The sequence below is a fragment of the Monodelphis domestica genome, chromosome 8 (genome assembly GCF_027887165.1).
Source record: "Monodelphis domestica isolate mMonDom1 chromosome 8, mMonDom1.pri, whole genome shotgun sequence".
Taxonomy (NCBI): Eukaryota; Metazoa; Chordata; class Mammalia; order Didelphimorphia; family Didelphidae; genus Monodelphis; species Monodelphis domestica.
The window spans coordinates 90375168-90398168 of NC_077234.1; the positions used below are offsets into that span (position 1 = coordinate 90375168).

The 23001-nt window shown below is 35.3% G+C and overlaps 1 protein-coding gene across 10 annotated transcripts in view; it reads right to left on the reverse strand.

The window, feature by feature from the left end:
- CARF (calcium responsive transcription factor) overlaps positions 1-23001 on the reverse strand; it is a 73935-nt gene that overhangs the window by 10266 nt on the left and 40668 nt on the right. For 8 of the 10 annotated variants that reach the window (XM_056807499.1, XM_007501908.3, XM_056807494.1 and 5 more), the window contains 5 exons: positions 10576-10765; positions 6906-7029; positions 5367-5510; positions 3809-4042; positions 220-382 (listed from right to left, as the gene is read on the reverse strand). In XM_056807499.1, coding sequence (XP_056663477.1) covers positions 220-382; positions 3809-4042; positions 5367-5510; positions 6906-7029; positions 10576-10765 — 855 coding nt within the window. Of the gene's footprint in view, positions 1-219; positions 383-3808; positions 4043-5366; positions 5511-6905; positions 7030-10575; positions 10766-19555; positions 19730-23001 lie in introns of all 10 variants that reach the window. The other 2 variants (XM_056807500.1, XM_056807501.1) reach the window with 2 other exon arrangements.

Genomic DNA, 23001 nt, shown 5'->3' on the forward strand with positions numbered 1-23001 from the left:
TATTAGTCCTACTTGGTCAAGAAAATGTTGTAATAAGCTTAAGAGAAATAATATACATTTTCAGAGTGACTTTTTCCATAAGTTATGTCATGTGAGAAATTAATTCTATGAAGTAGATGCTGGCTAATATCATAAATGGAATCTATTAGAGGCACAATAGTAAAAAAAAAAACACTAAGTAAGAAACATAAAAGAAACCAAATGTACTTCTAATCATACCGTAGCTGGAAGAGTTTCTGAATTATACACCATATCTCCGTTTCTCAAGGACTTCTGGACCTCATGAATGTGATTTTTTATGTCATTCACAGTTGGGAAAAAGGACAAATTATGCCTTTCAGGTATCTCATCAGGTTTGAACAATTCTCTCTCTACAAATTTTCTGTGAATATATGAAAAGGGGAAAATAATGTAAAACATGTACTTTAAGACCAAAACTAGAAAGATTTTTTCAGTATAAAAGGTATGGTTTATTAACTTCATAAACTTTTTACATTTTCCCACTTTTCATTTTTCTGCAATAGTGTTCTAGAACCCACGTGGATGAGAAAACTTTCATGCTTTCTTTCCCTAAATGCTTATTGTAAAGATAATTTTAGTGTTTTGACTTAAATCTAAATAATTGGTCACCAGGGATGATTCCCAAATAATAAAATACCCAAGTCAACTGTGAATTATGGAGATTTAATTAATAGAGAGAGTAAGAGAGAGAGAGAGAGAGAGAGAGAGAGAGAGAGAGAGAGAGAGAGAGAGAGAGAGAGAGAGAATTTAAACTGCTCTGGCTTAGGCTGAGAGCCAGGCAGTAGTTTAAAGGCCTTGGCCAAAGTGGCCTCCCTGAGCCTAAGGGTAAGGGAGCCAGTCTTATCACTCACCACAAGACCATCTCCAAACTGGGTTCCAGTCCTCCACTGAACTCAATCTCCTGAACTGAGTTCAGAATAATCTCTTGAACTGACTTTTAGCCTTCTTTTAAAGAGAATTTTCTCTTATGTCACCTCCCCTAAATTTTTACATCTACCAATCACAGTAGATGCTTTTTTCTAGGACTACCCATTCTTAGTTCTCACCACTCTTTAGTTCTCACCTTCTCTGGTTAAATTATATCTTCTGAGGTACTTCACACTTCTTTGTTAAGCTTGCCTTTTGTGAGTTACTTGACCTTTTTGTGATTAATTTAACCTTTACTGGTACTTAACACCTTTTTGTGTTAGATCTAAAAATAGACCTAGCTTAAGGTTCTAGCTTCACTATAAGGTATGAGTTAAGTACCTTCATTGTTCAATCAGGGGTTTACAACTTTATCTTCCCCTAAAGTTTGTCTAAGTATAGGTGGAGTAATGTAAAGTTCCCAAGACATTCCGGATTCTTGTTAGACCAAGTATCTCCATTTTTACAATAAGGAAATAGCTAAACCAAATCTTCTAAAGTACAGTCTGAGTAGTTTTTAAGATTCACACTATATATAAACCATTTTGGCATTTCATGGGAATTATTGAAAAGATAATTTTCTGCCTCAGATAGATAAAGAGAAGATCAATAAAAATAGTTGAGTGGAGTGAAATAGTATGTGAAACATTATATTCAGGAAGAGCTATAGCTAGAAAATGGTAATTATACCAATTAAAGGTGAAATATATGATGAAAAAGTGCATGCACACAGAATACCGGAGCCATTATTAAATAAGCCATGATAGTTGTTAAGTCAGCATATGAATTAATGCAGAACATATATTCATGTCATGTTACGACAGAGTTTGCATGCAGACAATCTTTTCTAGGTGAGATCATATTATAACAAAGCCCTTCTGATACTTCTAGGAAGTCTCTAAATTCTAGATTTTTAACCGGTCATATTAGTGTGGAGGTTCTTAACCTGGGGTCCATTAACTTGTTTTGAAAAACATTTCGATATAATTGGTTTCTTTTGTAATATGTGTTTTACTTCATGCATTTAAAAACATTACCATAGGCTTTACTTGCTAACCAAAGTGGTCCATGACAAAAAAATGATTAAGACTCTCTTGCTCTAGCATATGTTAAATATGGAGTTAAAAAACCCCCACAAAGATGACTGCTGATCAGAAAGATCTTACAAATACTAATGCAGAAAAGTTACTGGGATTTCTTCAAAACAGTACTATTAAGAAGACAACAAGCAACAGGCTGTACTGTAAAGATTATTCAATGATTTTGGACACCATATCTCTGACATTTACTAAGAGATCATGGACAAGCTGCTAAATTTCAGCATGACAAAACTCTCTGAACCTCATGTTATGCTCATCTGTAAAGTGGAAATCATAATAATATGTTTAAGTACCTACCTCCCAAAGTTGATAAGAGAAGCAAATGACATAATGTATATAAAATGTATTGTAAACCTTAAAGTACGATACACATGTCAGCCATCATAATTATTATTAACATGATGAACAAGACTTCTGGTTCTCAAATGACCTAATTTTAAGTGAAAAAGTTTAATTATTTGTTACATATCAAAGAATTCTGTACAGTAATCTATAGGTCAATTTCCATTAAAAAAGGAACATCCAAATTAATTCATTATAAGGGGACTATCATCACAAAAAGTTCCTCATTAAATATAATGTGAAATATAATAAATATTTAGGCCACTGAATAGGTCTTTGAGTATTCAGATTTTTCTCATTTTTATTTTAAAGTGATTTCACATATATACCATTTCAAATTAGTTTAGAGATAGTCAGATTTACTAGATTTGAATGCTGCATTCATAGCTGGAAACATCAGCTATCACAGGACTGATTTGCCAAGATCCTCCTAGGAATTTATTAATTCAGGAAGAGTTCCAATAAACTGAAAACATCTTGTTTCTCCACTTGGTGTAAAGGATCCAATATCTAGGTGGTTTGGATTTGGAACTTTGAAGGCCTGAAGTTGAATATTGCCCCAGATACTTTATAACTTTGGATGAGACATTTAACCATTCTTCATCTGAGTTTTCTCATCTATAAATTGGGAATAATAATAGCATCTATACCTTCCAAGGTTGGGAGAATATGTGCTAAAACATGAAAAATACTTTGTAAAACTTAAATGCCATATAAATGCTAGCTATTATTATCATCATTATTAAGTCCCCACGATGTGTTAGGTACCAAGAATACAAATATATTAACAAAATAGTCCCTGCCCTCATGGAGCTCCCATTCTATGAAGAGATACAACATGTGTTCAGGTAAGTTTAAAAAAAGAAAAAGGAAAACTTAAGAGGGAAAAAGCACTAACATCCAGAGAGCAAACCAGGGAATGTTTTAATAAGGAATGATGCCTAGTTGAGCCATGAAGGAAGACAAGGAATCTGGGAGGTGGAGTTGAGGAGGGAGAATCTCTGAGACATGAGAATGGCTAGAAAAAGCACATGGAAACAGAAGATGGAACACTGAGTTATAGAAATGACCTACAAGTTCATTTTACTGTTATATAGATTTGTGAAGAGGAGTAACATGAAATAATGTTAGAGAGGTAGGTGGGAACCAAATTACATGTAAAGGACCTTAAATGTGAAGCTAGGGAGTTTGCATATTACTCTATAAGCAATAGGAAACCAATGAAGTTTTGAACAGGGAACTTAAGGGGTCAGACTTAATGGTCTTAGTAAGATGATTCTAGCATTTGCGTGAGGATAGATTGGTGAACAATTAGGAATCTACAACTAGTCCAGGCACACTGTGATGAAGACTCGGACTAGAATGGTAGCTATATAAATGGGAAAAAGAAACAGATGCTGAATGCTAAACTTTAAGCTAGTATTTTATTTCTACTGTACCTTAGTTGTTTCCTCACTGCATAGACTTGTTCTATTCCCTGAGATACCAGCTCTCTGATTTTATCTGCTACTTGTGGATGTAGACGTGAGGATAAAGTACAGTTCTCATCCCGAACTGTATCTTCCTCATCTTCAAGTGAAGACACAGGGACAGGGGAAGGAGAAGGAGGGTGGCAAGATGTTTCTAATTCATGATACTGATGAGCCTTTTGGGTGGGCAACTGTACATACCACCTAATAAAGAGGAAAAATTTTAAATTAAGGTATGAAGCAGAAATTTAAAAAATCTTTCCTACTGAAACTATCAAAAAAAGGAATCTAGTAAGGCAAAAACTACATGGTAAGACAATTTATACCAAATTATAATATATGCTCTCTCCAGCTTCTGTCATTGTATCCCAATCAAACAAAAGCCTTTATAAACCTTTATAGACCTTGTGATAGACCTAAAAATGAAGTGGTAATGGGGAATCAAAGTATTACACAAAAGTAATTTTATATTATGTTCCACATGATTGGAATTTTACCTCACAATAAAAAGATATTAATGTCAACCATTATATTCTGAAATGGGTATAATTCCATTTACCCTCCATTTCACCCCAATTAAGCTTCTGCATTGCACCTACCATCCTTTCATCCAAAGAGTGGATGTGATTCAGAGCCTGTTGAGCTATATGGGATACTCTTCCCTCACAGGGGCTCAACAACACTGCCTCCACAGCACTCCCAGCTCCTGTTGGCCCAATGAGCAAGAGAATCAACTGGAAATCAAACACAGGTCTCTTGTATGGCAATGCAGAAAGTAGCCGCTAGGCAAATGAACTAGCTTTGAAGGATAGTATTTTAAGTTGACTTTTTATACTATATGTTTGCAATGGTAACTTGATGAAATGAAAACTACTTACAGTATCACACACATTGGATTAAAAGAAGAGTCCATTCTGCTCATTTCCCATGTAATTAAATCTTTTAAATGCCATATGAAAGCAGGATATTCCATGGTTACAGAACAATAATCAAACCTGGTCTAAGCTCACAAAAGTGAAAAACTTAGAGATAAGACTAACACTCCTTTTCTTATTTAATATCTAAAGCACAAAGGGTGAGGGCAAAGTGTTATGTTAAGCTCATATTTTATGGCAGTTAGCTGCTATCAAATTGTTGTCAGGCAAAATTTCTGTTAATGAAATAGTAGAATAACCTATGTAAACTCAATCATCAAAATTCTCTTTTTTTCTATTTTTGGTTGTCATCAGTAAAACCAAATTGGGATTTTTGATCTGGTCATTGGAATTATGACTAGATCATTTTGAAAAAAAGTTTAGGTTTATAAAACTGTTTGTTCAAGTCTATATATGATACCATTCATAAATTCCAAAAATGGCACAAAGAAAAATTATCTTAACCCTTAGCATAGCAAATAGTACTCAATTATTTCCATTTTTTAAAAACAAGTTAGAAAAAACTGATCTTTTTGAACATTAACTTGCAGAAGGATTCGAACAATTATTAACTGGTAAACTGAAAATGTCAAGTGAGAGTAAGAAACTCATACCTGATAACTCCTCCGGCATCTATCAAATTCTTCTTTAGCATGTTAAAGGATTTCTCCTGTTCCATTCTTATGATTTTTCTATCAATTTTGGGGTCAGTAGAAACTCGATAATCAGGAAATTTCTGTACCTTTTTAATGTAAATCCTATAAAAAAATTAAAGTATGATGGCAATTTATTCCCAGGAAATTATACACCATACCAACTTTAGGTAAAATATCCATTTATGTGTATGTAGACATACATATATTTATATATACATGAACGCCCATTATACTTCTTAAGAGCTTCATAAAAGAAATTAAACACAAAAGGTTATTTATCAGGGTATAACACTTCACACTGAGTACATAAAATTTCACAAATGCCTAATAACAATCATTTCTGCTGGCTACTTCAACCACTTAGCCCATAATCTGTGCAGCTTTTGAAATATCTAGTCTTCTTCTTTACTACTACTACAAACAACCTCTCATAGTTTTTATGTTATTATTTTAATAATTTATTAACTGTTCATATTTCCAGGCCAGCCCTACACAAAATCAACCTGCACAAGAAAACCTGATTGATATTTTGTTTCATCAGATCACACCCTCTTGTTCATAAACCTACAATGCTTTTTTTTTTTTTTTTTACTCTCTCTGATCCAATCAGAGCCCCAGTCAGGCATACAAACATCCTCCATAATCTGATCCCATGTGACCTAGTCAGTCTTACTTCTACTTCTTGCTTCGGCTTCTTTGTATGGTCCTGGCAACAAAGCATGTTCATTTCACTTTTGTGCTGTTAATGTTTGTTTTTACCTAGAATAATTTTCCACCCACATCCCTGGATCTTTTCCAAATCTCATCCTTCAAGGCCTATATAACATCTGTAAAGTGTTCTCCAAGAACTCCAAATCCCACCATATTCTTTCATGCATATCACAAATGTACTTGTCTTGTTCTCAAATTGTTTCCTATGTGTACTTTGCTTCTTCAACAACAGTGTGAGCTCCTGATGGATATGGATATCATCTTATACTTTCACATTTACCAGGGCCTACCAATGAGTTAAGCAAATAGTAAACATTTGTTGACTTATGGAGAAAAAAATTATTTGCTCACTTATAGAGGTGTTTCCTCATGTCAGACTTGAAGCCAAATCATTGAAAAATATACAATTTACATTTTTATACCTTTTGAAATCTAAAATATTTAAAATTTTTTCCTTTGAAATTTAAATATATTGTCTAAAATTATGCCATCAGTAAAATACAAAAATCCTTAAAAACTGAATAGTATATTTAGAATATTTTATGATATGAGATCTGATGCTAACATAAAATATTATGAAATCCCACAAAAATTCCAACTACTGATTTGTTTTGTTTTTCTCTTTTCTTTTTACTGGCCTATGAGGAACATTTTCAATTCCTGAACAAAAATAACAAAATAACATTGAGAAAAACGTGTTTAATTCTTCTGATTCTGTCTTTTTACTCTTCTAATCATAGTAGTATGCTCCTTGCTATATGGGGTCCTAATCTAGCTGAAGCTTACCGTGCTGGACAAGTGGCTTTGTAGAGCTGACAGGAGGAGGTGCTTTCCTGCTCACCAGTTTTTTTGGCCTGGAAACCTTTCCTCCTTGGCCCATACTGACATTCCATCACTATGGCTCTGCTCCCTATGGACAGATACCAACTATTATGTCATTAATTCAAGTATCCATCTGTTCTAGCCACTAAGTTGAAAAAATAAATTGTCAATGGTAATGACTCTCTTCCATAATTATCACTTTAGGGAGAAAGGATAGTGGTGGATGCCCAACCAAATTAGTTGGGAACACGAACTGAATCTTGTTCAGGTTAATGCATTTTGGCTCCAATTTAACTTTAACTAAAATATATCATAAAGCAGATCAGATACTTTGCAGGTAAACTAATACATGTCTTTAAAATGGAAGAATCTTTTTGTTCATTCTGCTTATAATTATGATACTTTCAGCAATAGCTAACCTGTTAAAACAATTGTGAAAATTTCTTATGAAGTCTAAGCTTTTTGGCTAAATATTCTATTTCACTGAATATACTATTTTATTTCCACAGATCTTTTTATTTATAATAATTACACATAATAAAAATAGTTAACATTTATGTAGCACTTATAGATTTACCAATAACTTTAAATACATCACATGATCTTCCCAACCCTTCTTCTGAAGAAAGGGAAATCTAGGCCCAGAGAGGATAAGGGCCTTGCCCATGTTTTCACAGCTAATATATATTAGAGGCAGGAATCAAAGCCAGATCTTTCCTAACACCAAATTCTTAGTTTTCCCTATGAGATGATAGTTTATATCATATAACCTCTAAGGTCTCTTCCAGTTTAAACAAACAAACAAACAAACAACATTATTCTTATATATCCCTTAGGGATAGGAAAGTGTGTATTGATGTGGCAGGGAGATGTAAGAAGTTTTAATTTTTTTTAATGCTATCAAAAGCCCCATTTCAAGTTGAGTAGAAACCTGGTTTTTCTTGGGAAGGAGGCTTTCTGAGGGAGAAGAGAGTACATTGTAAAAAATAATTATGCATTATGTAAGAAAAGTTATTAAAAGGTTTATACCTTTTGACCCAGAGACCCCATACTACCATGTTAATATCTCACAGAGATTAATAGCAGAAAAAGGTCTATCTATACAAAAATATTCATAGAAGTATTATTTATAATTATAAAAAGCTAGAAACAAAATACATGCCCAATGGTTGAGCAATGACTGAATAAATTGTGGTGTATGAATGTAATGGAATATTACTGGTAAGATTTGATAAGTAAGACCAAATAAACATGAAGACACATATAAAGTAATGCAGAACAATAAAAGTAAAACTCAAAGAATAATATGCACAATGACTAATTACAACAATGTAAAAAAAAAGACAATAAAACCAATACAACAAACGGTGTTGGTACCAATTAATTAAATTTTAAATCCACATCCTTTCTTACTATTAACAATCAGTAAACCACAAAACCAGTAATCCTACTATTATGTGGTTTTGCTTAAATATCTTCAGGAAATATACATGGGAGAATTATTGGGTTGCATCTGTCATGTCAAAACCAATGTATCAATTAAAATATTCATTTAAAGAAATAATGCCTTCTGAGAGTGAAATATTTTTTTAAAAAATTAACCAGGAAGCTCAGATGTCTAAGAATTATTATAGGAATTCTAAACTCTTTGGGGAACTAACTTGCCAAGCATCCTCTCTCCACCATCTCTAAAGAACTTGGTCTCCTACTGCAAATAGAAAGAACTATCTATTCTGTGCAAAGTCACATTTGGATAACATTGTCCCCCAAAGTATTAAAGTCTCTGCCATTCTCTGAGTGACAGAACCCCACAATTCATTCTTCAAGGGATATCAAGTTCTGGCAACCAGTTCTATGTATTGCCAGCTACAGAGGTAGAGGTAATATTCTCAAACTATAGAAAATTAGCTTAGAAGTGGGAGCTATCCTTAGGAGAACTGCATCAAAACACATTTAAACAAGTTAAAAGATCACCATATCCTTTTCTTTATTAACTGTTACTTGATATTATGTTAATTTACAACAGAATATAAAATATTGTATTTCAATTGGCTATTCTTATAAACCAATATAATGGCAGCCTCCAGGGAGTAATGAATAGCCTGTGCCTTTGGCAGGAATATCAATCTGTACTATGGCATACTTAAATTAAAAGCCCACTATCCTAGGCTAGGATGGAGGCAGGCTCAAAGGAATCATTATGGTCTATAGCCATCCTGGAAAAGTACTCTGGGATTAATGTTCTTATAAAGGAAAAGCTTGAGTGAGTCTTGCACCTTTTTTCTCTTACACAATCTCTAATACTTCAAGTGAATCTAATCCTCTCAGTATTGCATCTCAGACTCCACAAATTGGGTATGGAACTTCCATGATATACCACTGTCTATAACATTACTCATGCTAGGACTCTTTTAAGTCCTGCTTTGTCCTAAAGTGAATCTTTCTAGATAATATCAAACCACATTCCTACAAACTATAGTGGTGACATGTGGTTCAGAGATGTGAGCTAGAGATATTCCGAGATTCAATAGCAGTATCAGTAGTACTCTAAATGCTGATGCAATGTGAACTAGTAGAATATTATGTAACTTTTATATAATGCCCCCAAGATAGCAATTCAATTATTTTACGATCATTTCCCTTGCGCCACAAAACTTCTAGCAAATACAAAGGTAAGAACAGTGATGTTAGGGTGAGAAAAGAAACTTAGAGGAGGTGTACATTGTTTTAAATAATAATACTCCTCTATTACTTATTTTTTTATACTAAAGGCAGAATATTTTGATGCCTCACTGTGACATGGATGTAGCACTGGACATCTAAATGAAACACTGGGTCAGAAAATCATACTAGGATGGAAAAACATTAAGGAGAGGCCAACCAGAGGATTATATATCATTAGAGAGCTCATGAAAATCATTTATAAACCACCAAAGAGTTTGATCTGCAATCAGGAAAAGAAATAGCTATGCTGATGAAATCATAGTTCTTTTGAAATATTAATTTATATCAAGTAAGACTGTTGAGAAAATTCTTAATTTTTATTTTCTGTTTTTCAAACTTTAAGAAACATTATTGATTTGTGTTAAAATGGGTTGTTTCTTTTTTTAAAAAATTATTTAGTTAATTAATTTAGAATGTTTTTCCATGGTTACATGATTCATGTTCTTTCCTTCCCCTCTTCCCTCTCCACTCCTGGAGCAAGAAATGGGTTATTTCTAAATGAAAAAGTTTATTTACTTACAGTTTTCTTTTTGGCTTAACTTTTATTTAAATCTACCAACATTCTGCTGATGAGAGGCAGCACAGATTAATGAAAAGAGAAAATCAGTCTTGGCATCAGGAAGATCTTGATTCAAATTCCAACTTTGATACATCGTGGCAATGTACCCCTGGGCAAGTTATTTAACCTCTCATACAACACACTGAGACTACAAATTACTAAAGAGTTGCCCATCTACATTTGTAGGCAAGGTTTCCTCACCATCAGTTCATTGTATTAATAAAATCATAGAACCAGAGCAGGCAAAAAACTCTCTACTTAATTGCCATTTGCCAAAGTGAAAATGTATAGTCTCAGGAAAACCTAATTGCCTATAGAAAACAGAGTATTAAAAATATGTTTCAAATTTACCTGCATTGACAAAAGGGATTCCATCATATGGAACATACTGGGACTTCCACATTAAGCGTGTAGCAGGTTTTGCTGGGCTCGGAGATTGGCGCGTCCCCCATACACTCTGTGTTTGCTGCTTGTGAAGTGTTAGTACACTTTCTAATTCTGTCTCACTCACACAATAACCACGGTATGAATCTCCAATTTTCTGCATGGTTTAGAGGTTAAATAAGAAAAGTATTAAAAAAAAAAAAGGACACTTGCTTTACTGCAAAGAAAAACTGACATATTTTTGAAATTTTAACAGGTAAATAACCTTTTAGTTTGTGGCATAACCAGAATATTATTTTGTATAAAATGTTTAGCTTATTGTGTGACCCATAGTGGGCACTCAATAAATGTGTATTTCTTGAAGAAAAAGAGCACTCAATTCATAATTAAATAAGAAAATACAGTGGATATGGAACATTAAAAATAGTAGCCTAAGCCAGGGAATAGTAACTTTTTAAAACTGAAAGCAAATATACATTATTACATAGCTGCTCATAGACTAAAGTTAATGACATTTTAATTTATTCAAGCAAAGAAGCAAGTGGACATTATGAAACTTTGTCTCGGAGTAGTATAAAATCATGTCACTGACAAGATACAACTTAAAAACAAACTGATTATTTCCCTCTTGAGACAATGAATCCCAAGTCTAGCCAGAGAACAATGTCTATACCCAGATTCTAGAAAAAGCCCTATTCAAAAATTCATTCAGAAGACTATTTATTCTTCTCCTAGAAAAAAAAACAAGGATTTCTCTAAAGTGAAGTACATGGCACTGCAAGACTATACATATACCTTCCTTCCATAGATGACAAGAGTGGGAATGTAGACTAGTGTGGGATAAAGATTTAGCTTCTCTACTGTCTCAAATTATTGTTTTAATTTGGGGAAATAACAAATATATAGTACAGTAAGGAGATTTTGCAAAGCTAGAAGCATGAGAGGTTGCAAGGTCAAGATTCCACTTAGAACTCTCCCAGGAGCAGGGGCTGAACACAGACTGTTACTGGGAAAAATCAGTTGGTGTGTCAGTTGTGACTGAACTCCACTGCAGGGAGAAGCTGCATCTCTCCTGCTCATAAGAAAGACCAGAGAATACCTGACTGCATTTGAGGTGGACCTAAATTCAGTATTTTCTTCCCTTTGGCTGTCTGGATTTACTGCCTGCCTCCAGTTGCTGAAACCTGCCTAGAAACGTGGATTTTCTACAGGAGATTGCTGCCATCCCTTTAGCTGCTGGCTGGACCCAAGGAGGACTCTGTGTGTGAGAAAATCTCAAGGGCCCTGGACTGGCTTCACCTTACCAAATCCCTCTTAAAGTTATTACCCTTTAGCAGTCAGATTTAGTTAGATTAGCAAATCTTAGTTCATATCTGGATGGGTAAATGTAAGTTAGATTTCCATCCCTTGCCATTTCCTTCCTTTTTATTTAATAAATAATAAATAATTAATTTAAAAAAATTATTTAATAAACTGTTTATAAACTGTGTGGTCCCCTCCTCAAACCTTTCCCTTCCCCAAAATTTTTCTTATAACAATAGGCACTGGCACACTTCTAATCTATGGCAAAAAATTTCTTCTGCTTAAAAATTACTCTGATTCCATTTTAATAAACTGCCAGTGATATTTCTTCAATTTTACTGTAAAAAGGAAAAAACAATGAAGATACATGTATTGCAAGTTTTGTTTTGGCCAACATCTTACTAAAACAGTTATCAAAAAACAGGAAGAAAGATGAAAATATAATTGTGCCTGTATGAATTGATAAGCATGGACAACAGCTGAGAGTACTCAGAGTTTTAATTAGATTTTACCTGAGTGATAAATTCAGAAATAGGGAACACAATTAGGACTACATGGGGAGATAAAGAAAAAGTTTTATAAAATGATAGTATATCCAATATCTACTTCAATCTATAGAAACTATGACTTCTTTTTACCAAATACACATTACATCAATATAAAAAAATCCTAAAAACTTTTTTAAAACGCAATAACAGAATAGTTTTTTTGTCAGTAATTATAAGATGAATATCAAATTCAAGAGAAAAGTTGTCAAGTAGTCTGTTGTGGACAAGACATCATCTTCAATGAAATGACTAGAATATGGAACAACCTTAAAATATAAGAATTGCTTATAGAAGATGATAATTGAAAATTCAATTACAGAAATAAATGCACTAAAAGAATATCCTATTATAAGAATTCAGAGTTAGAAATTATTTCAGAATATGAAAAACATAGGCACTGTCTACAACTTCTACGTGCTGAGTTTTAAAAATTGTAGTGATTATTTTATCTCAAATATTATTAGCACAATGATGTTATCATTACAGTGCCTCAGCATGGCATGGAGCTGACCCTACATTCTGTAAAGCTGTGACAGAAAAGTCCAAAGTTAAACTTTGAGTTTAGGTGTACTATTTGAGAAAGAAACTCATAAGGATGGTTTTTCACCAGGAGGCTATAGACACTTGATGAATTGATTGGCCATGACAACTGACAAAACAAAGTAAAATACTGGGTGGCTTTCAATCTTGCCCACTCCTCTTCCATTTCTGCAGTGATGGTGGAAGAGGAGTTGAAAAGGAAGATAACGATGTTGCAATCATTCCATCTTTACAATATAATTTAGCTATAGGAACTTTAAATATGAGATTCCTATCTAGGAACCAACAAATGGGCATACCACTAGAGAAACTGAATTAGATCAACCTTAATATTCTCAACTAAAAATGAATCCAAGAGACAAAGGAATTTTAAACTAAATGGAAAAATGACTACAGATACTTGTTGGAGAAAAAAGAAAAGAGTTTGGTAGAATTGGTTTTTATTGCCTTTCATTTTATTTAAGACAGTAAAAAACATCCTTTCATGGTATACTTAGTCATTTTATATTACAGTAACTCATAATAAGTGTTTTAGTTTCCCATGTTTTGTTTTGTTTTTAGCTGACTTTCTGTCAAAGAATCAATATTGTGTGTTGGTTCTAAGGCAGAAGAGTGGTAAGGGCTAGACAATGGGAGTTAAGTGACTTGCCCAGGATCACACAATTAAGTGTCTGAGGTCACACTTGAATCCAGCACCTCCCATCTCTAGGCTTGACTCTCAATTCAAAGAGAAGTATACCATTAAGATACAAACTATTTTATGCATCAAGACCTATTGCAAAAAGTGAAAAGCATAGAAATTCTTAAGTACTTCTCAAAATCCTCTGAGTTAAGTCATTATATGCTTTAATAGTGAGTGACTAGGATGCAAAATTTGGCATGGGGAGGACAGTGAAAAATATTTCAGCATTAAAAAGTATCATAATTAAGATTAAATGTAATGACTAATATTGGTTCCAGAGAACAATTGAGTCATATGTACTTCCTTTTGGAAGAGAATTTGTGGACTATAAGTAAAGAATATTGCATGTAGTCATTGTGATCTGATACCTTCCTTCCTTCCTTTAAAAAAAAAATAACCCTTACCTTCTGTCTTAGAATCCATACTAAGTATCAGTTTCAAAGCAGAAGAACAATAAGAGAGAGCCAACTGTGATTAAGTGACTTGCCCAGAGTCACAGCTAGATAGTTTCTGAGGTTAGAATAGTTTTGAACCCAGGACTTCTTATCTCTGTGCCTGCCTCTCTATCCACTGAGCTAACTAGCTGCTCTACACTGTTTTTCTCAACTGTTTTTCCTTGCTACAGAAGGGAACATTTTTTTTTTGTTTGGGGCAAGGGGGACTGGAAAATGTTAAAACAAACCCCAGAGAGCATAAAGGTTTTATTTAAATGAATAGAAAACATAGTTCAAGAATACAAAATAAGGGAGGAGGCAGAGTCAAGATGGCAGCGCAGAAGCGGCAAAAGTTCAGATCTCTGAAAACCCTTCCTTACCAATCACAAACTTAATGCTCCTAGGGGGCTGAATATCAAACCTAACAACAAGACAGAGCCAAGGAACCCTCCTGCTGGACTTAATTCAAAAGGTATGCCCCCCCCCAAAAGCTGGAATTCGAGAACACTCTGGTTTAAGGGGAAGGCAGACGGAAGGGCCTAGGACTCCTCCCCCCCCCACCTAGAGAAATAAGCCTCCAGTGGCAGCGGGAACCTCTGGATGGGCAAAGCTGCTTGTCTGGAGGGTGTACCTTGTGGGCGGGGCTGGGCCAGGCTCAGAGCATTGAACACAGGTGGTGGAGAAGGAGCTGGAGAGGGAGTGCAGAGCAGGCAGCCTGGTCAGAGCAGCTGAGACCCTCCATATTGCTCCAGTCTTCCAGGAGGTTTTGGCCTCAGGGCACATCCAGCCCAACCCAACTGAACTTAATCCCATCAAAAGTCTTCAAAGGTCAGGAAAGCCCAAGCTTCCCCACCCCTCCCCCATAGACTGCTGGACTTTAATCCAATCAAAAGCCTCCAGAGGACAGGGAAGCTCAAACTCCAACACCCCTCCCCTACAGATTGTACAGAGAGATCTTCTGTCAAAGCTAAAAGAGGGGAGACTGACAGAAAACCCCCAAACCAAAAAAATGAGAGGAGCAAGAACACAGACAAATACAGGAAGTAATAAGGGGTAAATATGAACAAACAATAGAAAAAGAAGAAATTACAATTGACAGCTTCAATACAGGCAACAAAGAGCAAACATAACAGAGGAGGAGGGATCATCAAATGATAAATCAGCAATCCCAGTGAATTGGATACAGGCTTTGGAAGAACTCAAAATGCAATTCAAAACATAATTAAGAGAGGCTGAAGAAAATTGGGAAAAGAATATAAAAACTAAGAAAAATCATCTGGAAACAGAAAATAGTGTCTTGAAAGTCAAAATCAACCAGCTTGAAAATGAGGCAAAGGAGATGAAAGATGAGGCAAAGAGGATCAAAGATGACCTCCAAAGAAAATAAGACCAGAATGAGAAGGATGACCAAAAAGCCAGGGATGAAATCCAGTCCTTAAGAACCAGAATACAACAACTAGAATTAAGTGACCTCACAAGGCAGCAGGATACTATAAAACAAAACCAAAAGAACAAAAAAAATGAGGTAAATATGAAGCATCTCATTCACAAAACAGAAGATTTAGAAAATCTTTCGAGGAGAGACAATTTAAGAATCATTGGTCTACCAGAAGACCATGACAAAAGAAAAAGCCTGGACATAATACTACAGGAAATTATTCAAGAAAACTGCCCCGATATTCTAGAACAAGGGAAAAAGTGGACATTGAAAGAATCCACAGATCACCTCCTGTACTTAATCCCCAACTGACAACACTCAGGAATGTTATAGCCAAATTCAAGAACTATCAGACCAAAGAAAAAATATTACAGGCTACCAAGAAGAAGTCATTCGGATACCATGGAACCATAGTGAGGATAACACAGGATCTGGTTGCATTGACACTGAAGGACCGAAAGGCATGGAATATGATATTCCGGAAAGCAAGGGAAGTAGGTCTACAACCAAGAATCAACAACCCAGCAAAACTGACTATATTCTTACAAGGGAAAGTATGATCATTCAACAAAATAGAAGAAATCCAAGAATTTGTAAAGAAAAGACCAGACCTGAACAGAAAATTTGATGTCCAAGCACAGAATTCAAGAGAATCATCAAAAGGGAATTTTAAAAGAGGGGGAAAAAGAAAAACAAAACAACCAAAAAAAACCAAAAAGTTTTTTTAAGAGACTCAATAAGTTAAAATGATATGTATCCCTATAAGAAAAGAGGTCATTGGTAACTCTTAAAAATTGTTATCACCTGGGCAGCTAGAAGAATTACACTTAGAGGGAACAGTGACAAACTGTATATGATGAAATAACAAGACATAAAAAGGTATATAGATATATGTGTGCATAAATATATATACACATGTGTGTGTGTATATACATATATATACACAACTAGAGTTAAAAAAAGAGGTTAATACTAAAAGAAATGGGAAAAGAAACAAAAGGGGGTAAATTTATATGTCACAAAGAAGTTCATGGCAGGAGGGGGCAGAACATCAATACACTGGAAAGCTAAAGAGGTTGGAGATAGGAAATACTCAACTCTTACATGCATTGAAATTGATCCCAAGAGGGAAGAACAATTCAATCCATTGGGTCAGAGAATAGATTCGCACCCTATAGGGGAACAGAAGGGTAACAAATGGACTGGTAGGGAGGGAAGCTGTATAAGGGAGGGAGAGGGTGGGGGTAGTCTTAAAAAGACTGCAAATAAAATAAGGGGGGGAATAAGAAGGGAGGGGGGTAGAGTAGAAAGGGAAGTAAAATAAGGGTGGGAGCTAGGGGGACTAATTAAAAACAAAAATTGGTGTAGAAGGAAATAGTGAAAGAAGAAAAGGCAGGACTAGGAGTAGAAATCAAAATGCTGGGAAATACACAGCTGGTAATCATAACTCTGAATGTGAATGGAATGAACTCACCCATAAAATGCAAGCGAATAGCAGAGTGGATTAGAATCCAAAACCCTACCATATTCTGTCTACAAGAAACACACATGAGGGACTTCCAGGTAAACATGGTGGCAATCTAGACACGAATTGCTTCCTCTCCCCCAAACTGAACGAAATAGACTACCTCAAAAGAGCATAAAAATCATCCTTGGAAGATCGAAGGGACTCTCCAGCAGCCAACAGCAATGAAGGTATGTGGGGTTTGAACACTTCCACACTATAAGAGGGAGAGAAAGCTCGCTGCCAAGCGTGAGCTGAGCTGAGCTGCCCTCCTCCACCTCTGAGTGGGGACCAGAGCACTCACCGGAGACAGCAAATAAGTGAGGAACGTCTCTGTAGTGAGTGGGGAGCACTCCAGGGTCCTTGGGATCTAAAGAGGACTCCCAGAGAACTACCCCTCAGAGTGGTTTCACTGGAGAGAGTGCAGACCAGATCGCAGGGGCTCCTGCAAACAGCAAATGCCAAATGTGTGGAGGCTCTAGAAAGAGCCTGAGGCAAAATCTCCTCCCCTCCTCGCTGCAGTGAAGGGGGAAGGGCACACCAGGGTCCCTGGGAAATGACAAGGACTACCAGGGAACTACCCTGCAGAGCACTTTTACAGGGGAAGCCTGCGCGCACGGCAGAGAAGAGAACACAGACTGTGTGGGTGGGCGTGCCAACAAACTTCGGAGGCCGGGAAGAATCAACCTGAGGCAAAAACATCAATATCCGCCCATTTCACTCAGATTTATGAATGACCACCAAAGGGATGGCTCAGAGTGCCCAAGATCAACCCTCCAAGAAGAAAGGGAAAAAAGTGACTATTGAAAACTTTTATAAAGGGAAAACAGACAAAAAAGAGGATGAAATGCAAACAAAATTAAAATGCCCCCACCCCCCCATGGAAACTATCCACAAGCTCTGGAAGAACTCAAAATGGAGCTTATTCAAAGGAAGGAAATCTTCAGGCTAGAAAAATGGGAACAAATTCAGAAAGAGGTCTTCATCCTGAAAGACAAAATCTCACAGTTGGAGAAAGAACTGGAAGCCTCTAACAGAAGGGCAGACCAAACTGAAAAGCAAAACCACTCCCTTAAAGACCATAATTAAGCAAATGGAAGACAGTGATCTTGCAAAACAGCAAGAATTAATAAAGCAAAGTCAAAAAATTAATTAAATAGAAGAAAACATAAAATATCTCACTGACAAGGTGACAGACCAGGAAAATAGAGGAAGGAGAGATAACTTGAGAATCATTGGTCTACCTGAAAAACCAGAGCTTAACAAAAACCTTGATGCCATACTACAAGAAATCATCGAAGAGAATTGCCCTAATGTTCTCAAACAACAGGGCAAAATAGAAATTGAAAGAGTTCATAGAACACCCTCTATACTAAATCCCCAAAAGACAATCCCCAGGAATGTAATCACCAAATTCAAGAGCTTCCAAACTAAGGAGAAAATATTACAAGAAGCTAGGAAGAGAAACTTCAGATTCAGAGGCTCGTCAATAAGGATCACACATGACCTAGCAGCGAACACACTAAGAGACTGTAAAGCCTGGAATACGATATACAGAAAAGCAAGAGAACTGGGTCTTCAACCAAGAATCACCTACCCATCAAAACTGACTATATACTTCCAGGGGAAAGTATGGGCATTGGACAAAATAGAAGATTTCCAAATATTCATAAAGAAAAGACCAAAACTCAGTGGAAAGTTTGACATCCAAACACAAAGAGCAAGAGAAACATGAAAAGGTAAATATGAAAGAAAGGGAAAAGGAGAAAAGTGCTTTATTTTTTCTTTTATTCAAACTCTCCTCTATAAGGGCCACAATTAGATCAAATTATATATACTAACATATGGAGGAAATATTATGTGCAACTTTTTAAAATTGTATGCATTAACAGAGTAATCAGAAGAATCACTCATAGGGAAAGATTGGGGCATTAACACAATTTGGAGGGGAGGGAGAAAAAAAAGAAAGAAAGAAAAAGGAAAGGGGGAATCAATGAAGGTACTAAGATATACTTGAAGAATTAAAAATAAATTAAATAGAACAATCTTTGTAACACAAAGATATACACGGGAAGGAGAGGGGAAGAATTCTTTTATAAGAAGGAGAGGAAAAGTGCTAATTGGTAATAAGAAAACCTTACTCTCAGTAATATTTTCTCAGTGAAACCAACTCTGACAGGGAAGAACATCTAAATCCATTGGGATCTTGAATTCTATCTTATCCAACAGGGTAAGGGAGAACGGAAAACCAAGGGGGGTAGAGAGGGAGGGAACACAAAAAGGGAAGGAAGGAGAGGGGGGAGGGGAAGGGAACAAAAAGGGAGGGGCTAGAAAGGGAAGCATAACAAGGGAGGGTACTAGGGGGACTGATTTAAAATAAACCATGGGTTTAAAAGGTAATAGCAAAAGAAGAAAGGTCAGAATTAGGGCAGGATATCAAAATGCTGGGGAACTCACAAATGACAATCATATCATTGAACATGAAAGGGATGAACTCACCCATAAAACATAGACGAATAGCAGAGTGGATTAGAATCCAAAACCCTACCATATGTTGTCTTCAGGAAACACACATGAGGCGGGTAGAAACTCACATGGTCAGAATTAAAGGTTGGAGTAAGACCTATTGGGCCTCAACTGACAGAAAGAAGGCAGGAGTAGCAATCATGATATCTGACAAAGCCAAAGCAAAAATAGACCTGATTAAAAGGGATAGGGAAGGTAAATATATTCTGCTAAAAGGAAGTATAGACAACGAGGAAATATCACTAATCAACATATATATATATATATGCACCAAATGGTATAGAACCCAAATTTCTAATGGAGAAACTAGGAGAATTGAAGGAAGAAATAGACAGTAAAACTATACTAGTGGGAGATCTGAACCAACCACTATCAAATTTAGATAAATCAAATAAAAAAATAAATGAAAAAGAGGTAAAAGAGGTGAATGAAATCTTAGAAAAATTAGAGTTGATAGATATATGGAGAAAAATAAATAGGGATAAAAAGGAATACACCTTCTTTTCAGCAGCACATGGCACATTCAGAAAGATTGACCATGTACTAGGTCATAAAAACATAGCATACAAATGTAGAAAATCATAAATAATGCAACCTTTTCAGATCATAAGGCAATAAAAATAATGATCAGTAAGGGTACATGGAGAGCAAAATCAAAAATCAATTGGAAACTAAATAATATAATACTCCAAAATCGGTTAGAGAACAAATCATAGAAACAATTAATAATTTCATTGAAGAAAATGACAATGATGAGATATCCTTTCAAACCTTATGGGATGCAGCCAAAGCAGTACTCAGAGGAAAATTCATATCCCTGAGTGCATATATTAACAAATTAGGGAGGGCAGAGATCAATGAATTGGACATGCAAATCAAAAAACTTGAAATCGGACAAATTAAAAACCCCCAGAAGAAAACCAAACTAGAAATCCTAAAAATTAAGGAAGAAATTAATAAAATTGAAAGTGATAGAACTATTGAATTAATAAATAAGACGAAAAGCTGGTACTTTGAAAAACAAACAAAATAGACAAGATACTAGTCAACCTAATTAAAAAAAGGAGGGAAGAAAAGCAAATTAACAGTATCACAGATGAAAAGGGAGACCTTACCTCCAATTAAGAGGAAATTAAGGCAATCATTAGAAATTACTTTGCCCAATTATATGGCAATAAATATGCCAATCTAGGTGATATTGATGAATATTTACAAAAATATAAATTGCCCAGACTAACAGAAGAAGAAATAGAATTCTTAAATAATCCCATATCAGAAAAAGAAATCCAACAGGACATCAAAGAACTCCCTAAGAAAAAAATCCCCAGGGCCTGATAGATTCACTAGTGAATTCTATCAAACATTCAAAGAACAGCTAATCCCAATACTATACAAACTCTTTGACATAATAAGCAAAGAGGGAGTGCTACCAAACTCCTTTTATGACACAAATATGGTACTGATTGCAAAGACAGGCAGGTCAAAAACGGAGAAAGAAAACTACAGACCAATCTCCCTAATGAACACAGATGCAAAAATCATAAATAGGACATTAGTAAAAAGACTTTAGCAAGTGATCAGGAGGGTCATTCACTATGATCAAGTAGGATTCATACCAGGAATGCAGGGCTGGTTCAATATTGGGAAAACCATCCACATAATTGACCATATCAACAAGCAAACCAACAAAAATCACATGATTATTTCAATTGATGCAGAAAAAGCCTTTGATAAAATACAACACCCATTCTTATTGAAAACACTAGAAACCATAGGAATAGAAGGGCCTTTCCTAAAAATAATAAACAGTATATATCTAAAACCATCAGCAAACATCATCTGCAATGGGGATAAACTAGAAGCCTTCCCAATAAGATTAGGAGTGAAACAAGGATGCCCATTATCACCTCTATTATTTAACATTGTACTAGAAACACTAGCAGTAGCAATTAGAGAAGAAAAAGAAATTGAAGGCATTAAAATAGGCAATGAGGAGACCAAATTATCACTCTTTGCGGATGATATGATTGTTTACTTAAACAATCCTAGAGAATCAACCAAAAAGCTAATCGAAATAATCAACAACTTTTGCAAAGTAGTAGGATATAAAATAAACCCACATAAGTCATCAGCATTCCTATATATTTCCAACATAGCAGCAAGAATTAGAAAGAGAAATTCCATTTAAAATCACCCTAGACAAAATGAAATACTTAGGAATCTATCTGCCAAGACAAACACAGGAACCATATGAACATAACTACAAAACACTCACCACACAATTAAAAGTAGACTTGAGCAATTGGAAAAACATTAACTGCTCATGGGTAGGATGAGCCAATATAATAAAAATGAACATCCTACCGAAACTGATCTATCTATTTAGTGCCATACCCACTGAACTTCCAAAAAAAATTTTTTACTGAGTTAGAAAAAACCATAACAAAGTTCATTTGGAAGGACAAAGGATCAAGGATATCTAGGGAAATAATGAAAAAAAAATACAAAGGAAAGTGGCCTTGCAGTCCCAGATCTCAAACTATACTATAAAGCAGTGGTCATCAAAACAATTTGGTACTAGCTAAGAGACAGAAAGGAGAATCAGTGGAATAGACTTGGGGTAAGTGACCTCAGCAAGACAGTGTATGACAAACCCAAAGATCCCAGCTTTTGGGACAAAAATCCATTATTTTACAAAAACTGCTGGGAAAATTAGAAGACAGTGCGAGAGAGATTAGGTCTGGATCAACACCTCACACCCTACAGAAGATAAACTCAGAATGTGTGAATGATTTGAACACAAAGAAGGAAACTATAAGTAAATTAGGTGAACACAGAATAGTATACATGTCATACCTTTGGGAAGTGAAAGACTTTAAAATGAAGCAAGACATAGAAAGAGTCACAAAATGTAAAATAATTTTGATTACATCAAATTAAAAAGTTTTTTGTACAAACAAAACAAATGTAACTAAAATTAGAAGGGAAGTAACAAATTGGGAAACAATCTTCATAACAAAAACCTCAGACAAAGATCTAATTACTCAAATCTATGAAGAGCTAAAGCAATTGTACAAAAAAATCAAGCGATTATCCAATTGATAAATGGGCAAGGGACATGAATAGGCAGTTTTCAGCCAAAGAAATCAATACTATTAATAAGCACATGAGAAAGTGTTCGAAATCTCTGATAATCAGAGAGATGCAAATCAAAACAACTCTGAGGTATCACTTCATACCTAGCAGATAGACTAACATGACAATGAAGGAAAGTAAAGAATGCTGGAGGGGATGTGGCAAAGTTGGGACATTAATGCATTGCTGGTGGAGTTGTGAATTGACCCAACCATTCTGGAGGGCAATTTGGAACTATGCCCAAAGGGTGATAAAAGACTGTCTGCCCTTTGATCCAGCCATAG